Genomic DNA, 7,699 nt, shown 5'->3' on the forward strand with positions numbered 1-7,699 from the left:
ATCGCGATAGAAAACACTATTTAAATCGGTTTGGTGGGGCTTAGACAAGGTCTTGAGCTATGAGGCCCACATCTTGACAAGGTCTATATTCTGATTCGATCCAGTCATACAAAACTACATCACAATAATCGCAGAGTCGTTTGATGCGTTCGAGCGGACACCACTCTTCAATCTACGGTTGCTCGTCATCGCCATGGCTGTACAGGCAATGTATCCTCCGAATATAACCGCTACTACATATGTGATCGGGCCAAGAGCGGATTCTTAGCTCTACTATCTGTTCTGAGGCGATACACTGTCGTCCCGCCTGCTCCAAATACAAAACTGTTGCTGCTAGGGACGTGCAGCGGAGCTGAAAAGCACCACGACGACCTGTAATATTTGAATCATCGACGTCGAGTTGTTGACCCCGAATCTGAGGTCGTTGATTGTGATCTTCCCGATCCATGACGCGTTCGCTGTGGTTGATCGATTGCCATTATGGACTTAAATCTGGAATTAAACAGGGGTGGTATTCGACCCGGTTAGAGTCATCATTCGTGTATAAGAACCATCAAGAAAGTTCAATCCACTACCAGTGATCGAGAAATATTCATTTCTCGCTGTAGAGTTGATCCCAAGCTCTGTCAGCGGTCCTACTGTTGTTATAGCTGATTGGTTTCCATACGCTAAAACCCCCATTAATAACGCTGTAGCACCTGATATCCTCACTCGTTGACAGATTGTTGAGCGAGAGAGAAGTTGAGATATATGTCAAAGAACTTATTAGGTCATAGTACGTCGAGTCCTAGCGAAAGTTCGTGCAGGTCTGAGTAGTAGCCGTTGCCGAGCTTAGGCCTCCGATACTCGAGCTTGAGTCGAATAATAAGAAAATATTTGGCTTTGCGGTACCAAAACTTACTCTATTTATGTCCCAAATCGTATATAGTCACGTTCTGGCAATATTCTCGACAATCGATGTAGCTTGAAGTTCCTGTTATTGATATCGAGCGCGATGATCCACTGAACGATAAATTTCCACCGATCGTAAGACATGATAAAGAGCCAAGAGACGTTTGTTTGGGTTGGAATCCGGTTTGTAACGTCCCAGTAATAGTAGAAACTCCAAAGCTATTCATCCTGCTGATTTTGCCGGACGAAGCTAGGATCAAAGCTTCGCTGTACGAAGAGTTCCCGCTATCTCTCCGCTAAGGTAGCCCATCCTGTAATCATCCTTGCTCAAAAATAGTGTCTGCGCATAATCGTATGTTAGATAACCACTCGAGTCTAACGAAAGATAGAATGAAGGAATATGAATGAATGACTGAAATGTAGGCTATGGATATGAAAAACCAGAACTCATTTTGTTTAATCCTATATAGATCAAACGATTTTAGTCATGAGAGCTATTCCTGGCTTTGGGGCTTCGATTCCGAAATAATTTAAGTCTTCGTGATATCTTCGCATTAAATATGAAAGCTTTGTATAGAATGGTGGTGCTCGGTCCAAACATTTCCGGAAAGAACAGTCTTTGTAGGTTTACTCTCAAGCATTCTCCTCACGTATTTGCTCATCTTACTGTTTTGCTCGTAATCCCCATCAGGAGCTTTATGAGTATCTCCGGGAAAAGTTGGAAGGATTCATCACATTTGCTGACTTACCTAGCCCTCCTAAAGTAGAACAAGTGCTTCATACCCCATTAAGCTCTAACAAACCGGAGCTTTTATATCATCAATGACTTGAGCAATGATAAACTACTTTAGAAGAATATCTTCTCTCATTACTATACACGTGGGCGACACTTTAAAGTCACAACCATAACTCTAAGCCACAGCTACTTTGCCACTGATGAGATGATTCGGTTAAACTCAGAGTACGTAGCGATTCTAAAAGCGATTTCGAAGCGAGATTTCCAGATGATTGTAAAGGATTCTAACATCAATGGCGTTGATGAACGACCATTCGTCTATTACTACAATAAAGCCACGGAGCGCAAAGGACTGATGCTGTTCGTGGATTCAGCCAAAGGTCAAATCAGATATAACTTCGATAGGCCGATCGATATTGAGCAATAATTTGGGAATAGATTGAGTGAATCAATATACATAAATCATGAGCGCTTCGCTTGTTAGACTCGATTCCATTAACCTTGTCTAAGACGGATACAACAGCACATAAAGATACATTCAACTAACGGAAGACATCGTATATTATGCTGCTAAATTCGATTTTAGCGCTACTCCAACGACACGACACTCCTACGGCTGGTGAAACTTGGACACGACCGACAAGTGGTTTTTATTCGTCAGGCGGTACTGATTTGTCAGCATCAACGCGTTTCCCTCGCATCGTCATCAATAACGCCGCTTTTGGTAAAGTAGTGGGTTTGACTACTGGTAGGTATCCTTCAGCGCCTGCAACGTTTTCAAGTGCTCAGCTCAGGAATAAACATCCTCAGATCCATCCTACATCTTCTTATATCGTTCGTTGTGATCTAATTAAGAACGAGTATGTAGCTTGTGGTGATACATTTAGCGCGTTTGATCGTGGTGATGTTCAGGTCGGTCAGCTCATTTCATGCAAACCAAGTCAGTATGCCTCGATTAACTGCATAAACGAATCACGCACATCAATCACGATCTCAGCTTATAGTCAGTTCGACACAAAGGTTAAGCTTCGCGACAATTCAGTCTCGATCGTGCTTTTGATCGTCCAAAAAACAAGAAAGTCAAATGGCTTAATTTTTTTATTTAGCTCTCATAATCGAAAAATGCCACCACGACGTTTAGCACGCAAAACGGCCATCTTAGCTCTCATTTCTGGACTGCCTTAAAACTCCCACACCACAACGTCTCTTCACCTCAACTCGCACTGACTTGATAATGGTTTCATGTTCCGGTTTGGTTGCTTTCGATAGTAGATACTTCTCTCCCGCATCGACCGCACTTGTTAGGATATCTTTTTGATTAGCGTAAAATAGAGCACTTTTTTCTGCCTTCTTAAAGATACACGCCCTCCTTCTTTCTCTTCATCGCTGTCAGAGTCGTATAGTCCAACTCCTGTCAATGACTTTTTAGCTGCTGGGATTGCTGCTTGAGAGGCTCCAGACGCTGTCGCAAGAGTTGGTACGGCGGCATCCAGCCACTTGCTGAGCAAACCACTATCATTAACAAATTCGAGCGCTTTCGACAACCCAAAATTGATTTTACTTCGAATGGATCCTCCTTAGGCTCGCTTCAAACCTTTCTTGATCTCATGCCTGGTTTATCAAGTCTAACACCACGACCTGCCTTGCGAGCCTTTAGCGCTTTCTCATACGAAGCAGGGTGGAAATGGATAAAGAGCCTGAACCCTTGAGTTGATTTGCAGTAAGTTTAGCTTGCCTGTCTTAGAGCTTTGGTCAGCTTGGGGGCTGGAACATTGCTGGAAATCGTCAATTGGCGATACATCATTGCTATATTCCCTGGAATATGTTGAATACAGTTTTGACAAATTAAAATCTTCCATGTTTTAGATACATCAGGTCTTTTGTGCTGATTAGAATAGAGCCAAATCATACAAAATGGATCACAGTAATCGCCAAACGTAACGCGGCAGCAACAGTAAACGCACTCAAACGTTCGCCATGCTGTCAGCAGCTGAGATATCAAGTCACATACGTTTGTGGTCCTTGATATCATTTTATTACTGCCCGACCCTATACTTAGTAGGAGCCGCTTCTGCCATGCTATCAAAATATTCTCCGTCATGAACAGCCGTCCCGTGTCCGACAATAAGATGAGGCGGTCTAAGTATAACCAGATATGATCCTTTCTTCGAAAGCGGCTTTGCAATCCGTTTGTCTCAATCATATCATCAAAATGAACCCCAATACGCTAGGCAATCAGATGTGATAGGCTTGACGAGTTCCATAATAATTATTTTTAAGAAAGTAAATTTTCATGCCATATAGAATCCCAACAATGTCTGAAGCACAACATTCCAACCAATACCTTTACCAGAGCTCGCTCAAGAGTGATCCGGAGATTAAGGTCTCCACCGGCAAGCGTGTGCCATTTTTTATCGATCTTCACCAGGGCTCATACCAAAACCGTGTTATCACTATTGATACTGTGTCCCAGCTTAATGGAAGTGAAGGAGTCGCTTCGCTCCGCGATGCTTACATTATGCTACCATTCAAGGATTCGATGAAGAACACACACGGAGAAATAATGAAGGAAAATTACTCAATGCTCGACTATTTAAAGATCACAATGCTCATGGACAAAGAAGAGCATTTTGCACTAAAGCTTAGTGACTGTACGTAACTGTCAATTGTAACAATTTTGTTTAACTTAATTTTCCCTGACTATTACTAATGACAAAACCTTTAAAACAAATATATGATCTGCAGGATAGCTGATCCACTCCTACATGATACTTAGTGTCCCCATTGACAAATTCATCTGTGATTGATAATGAGCTTAGCTCTTATCCCTTAATATTGATAATTTATGGGTGACATCACTGTCTTAATTTCTCTCCAAGTTATTCGTACAATAATTCCCCAAACGACTCACGTTCTCTTAAATGACCAGTTGCAGGTTTCACAAGTGTTACGACTGATTGCAAAGAAACTGTGATGCGTTGTTGCGATGCTTTGCTCGGTAGGCATTTCATTCGGTGTTGCTGACTCTGCTGCATATTCACTCCATCATATGAATGATCCTTTATTCACAGCATCAGCACCTGGCGGTATTACTCGCGACTTATCATTCCTTTTCCTCACTGGAGTCTGATGTGAGCCCGCAACTTTAATTCGCGATAATAGAAACAATAGGGACAGAGCCTGGAACTTGCGTCGATAACACTTTTGTAAATTAGATGTAAGTACCCGGATCGATCCCCAATGATACAAATACTTCTGTAAAAAGAAAGATGCTGTCTACAGCATCTTTTGTGGCCAGCAGCTTAAAGATGTCTGCTTCTGTCTCGTACGGCTCAACTGCGTTCTATCAGCTCAAATTAGCTCAGGGGTTGTTCTCGTCCTAATAGGGTAAACCTCGCTGCTGGATCATGGATGTTAAGTTTGCTGACAACTTCGGACAGTACTATGCTTTACATCAACGTTGTCGCTCCCCATGTCAGCACTAGAGCACTTATCTACTCGTGTAGACGCGGCTTCATGGCTCATCAAAAACCCGGTCGGTGAGAAGAGCGTGACACGTAACGTCTGCGACTAAGTCAATCCAGGGCCTATGGGGCTCTAGCCACGCCACACCTACGATGAAATTGATCCAGATACTATGACCTCCACAATAATACCCTTGCTACAAATCACAAAGTGTCGCTCTGATTGTCTGGATCCCATTGTCCTCGGTCTCCGTATCGTAAAACTCAGTTCTTTTGCTACTGGCAACTATGCAACTATTGATCCTCGCTTCCCGTAATAAATCTACCGACCGGATCTCAAATTCAAGTCTGAGACCAAGCATATCTACGCTATCAACGCCTTGGAACTGTTTTTTTCGACACCTCAATGGCTGTGTCCTTCGCGAGAGTTACAAATATAGTTTCCACCCTTCGCGGTCTTTATATCCTTTGCTGTTTTCCGTGTAGTTTTTTTCACACAATTGCAGGACACCACTGGATCTATCACGGCTTTTATGGCCGCTCAGATACGTCTTATTTTCAGAGTCTTGGATACGAGATTAGCACCCATATGATGCAGCTGTCAAACCTCAGACTGAGAGGAATCTGCTGGACCAGAACACAAACCTTACGTAAAAAATAAAATAAACGCTGTGAAAGCAATGTGCTTGTTGCTGGAAATGTAATAATTTTGCATGCCGTGACCATACAATATTTAACAGGAGATAAGCTGGCTGTTGGTGCAATTTAAACCTATGCTACATCGACCCAACGATAGCCCTGAGCTGTCATGGCAGCGCTGAACCCTGGTCATAGCGCATCCTGTAGCTGCTGTATTAAATGTCTTCGACATTTCATGTCCATCGGCAAAGAAAAGAGTTAGGATCTTCTCAAACCGTACTTCAAAAGCTGAATGTTTAATCATCCTTCTTAAACCACTACCTTAAATAGCTAGTCCTGAACCTAGTGAATATTGATACGCAGGCCATTTGCGAATGCATGTCATATAACTTCTGGATTGTTATTGACGATCGCAAAACTAGCGCACACAGAATGCAATGCGGGGCTGCAGAGGCACCATGCTCAACGTCCTAGTAGTGGTCAAATTAGGTTAATTTAACGTTTCCATCATCGACAATAAGTAATCGTGCTTAAATGCATTGCATTTCCTACCTAAGCGTGAGAGCTCGACCCTACCTCTCAGCCTGAAGCACTCACTTCATCCTAAGCTCGGCTGATCCTGATTGCTCTTTAACACTGATAAACCTCTCGCCTCCTTTGTACCACGTTACGTATTTGACGGTGGGTTTTGAATTAAGCGCGATGATTCTCGCGTCAGAAGCTAGGTGTTGCGAAAAACTTTGATGTGCGCTGTTACTCCGTCATTATTACAGAAACTTCGTATAGATTTAGAAAAGTGTCAGCCGCGATGCTATACTACTTTTCAGTGCGATCTCTCAGCCCGAAGATTGCTTTCACGGCGCGCTGTTGCTGCGTTTTAAATGGGGCCTAGTGTATGATCTCATGTTCATAGTAGGAAATATTCTCCGTCCCTGACCTCGAAGGCACTTCACAAAAACGGTTTTGCTCTGTAGATTTCCAGGAAGTCACTCACCGACGCCTGATTGAAAGATTCTTTGAAATGCATTCTTGCCGCAGGTGAATAATATTTCGCGAAGAAAAACCGACGTGGGCTTTGCCCGGCCAGCTGTGCCACGCTCACGGGATCAACCGTAGACAGAAACTTAAAATCTTGTTGGCCCGAGATAAGATATTACGTTTCATACTCGGAGGGGACAATTTTTCAATACTCGTGATGACAAATGCTATCAAGTGTATTCTCGGAAAGCTGTAATATTCAGCGCTTCTACGGTGGGTGCCTGACATTTGAAGTTGGTGCCGCAGTTTTCAGTAGAAAGCTATAGACCATGTCTTGATTTCTTCTCATAAAAATAGCATAAAAACACAGGACCGATCATCACCAGTAAAACAGCTGATCTCGTTGACTTTTGATCAATAATGACCTGGTAGTGGTATGTGATCAATGCCCATCTACTTTTATGAAGCTTAATACTCACCATGTGCTTGTTTTGCCTTTAAGCAGCTCCTGGACTCATTTGAATTCGCAGATGTGATGTCTCAGTTATTTCTATATTTTGAGATCTAAGTGATCCGTTACAAAGATAGGCACCTGTCACCTCCCTCATCACTTAAGGCTTGGATGGCTGGTCATAAGCCATTCAAACCTTAAAAGTGAAATCTAGCCTAACGCAATCAAATTTTCTGCGACAATCACCTCAAGATGAAACGATGCCAACCACAAACATATTATCACAGTGGGTGCAGATGATTAGCTATCCAAATTTTAGATCTCTAGTTTATCTAATCACTGAATTTGTATGTTTATCATTTCATCCGGCAAACACTAGGTAAAATACACCATTTTGTCTGGTATAAAAGTACAAAGACGAGGCTTATTTAGACAGAGCGATTCCAGGATGACACCATACTAAGGTGTTCGGGGATGTTGAAAAGATGTGTTGATAAGATGGCAAAAACCGAAGTGAATATATTTAGGTCCTTAGTTCGC

The 7,699-nt window shown here is 42.6% G+C and overlaps 1 protein-coding gene across 1 annotated transcript; it reads right to left on the reverse strand.

The window, feature by feature from the left end:
* Window positions 1–172: 172 nt before the first annotated feature.
* On the reverse strand, window positions 173–448 carry PHALS_02913 (uncharacterized protein; the record flags this gene model as incomplete). Its single annotated transcript, XM_024717377.1, has 2 exons — window positions 173–197; window positions 297–448. 2 exons carry the CDS (start codon window positions 446–448, stop codon window positions 173–175), a joined length of 177 nt encoding a protein of 58 aa, XP_024582882.1.
* Between the last annotated feature and the right edge of the window lie 7,251 nt (window positions 449–7,699).

The sequence above is a fragment of the Plasmopara halstedii genome, assembly GCF_900000015.1.
Source record: "Plasmopara halstedii genome assembly, contig: Scaffold_2061, whole genome shotgun sequence".
In the NCBI taxonomy this organism is placed as follows: domain Eukaryota; phylum Oomycota; class Peronosporomycetes; order Peronosporales; family Peronosporaceae; genus Plasmopara; species Plasmopara halstedii.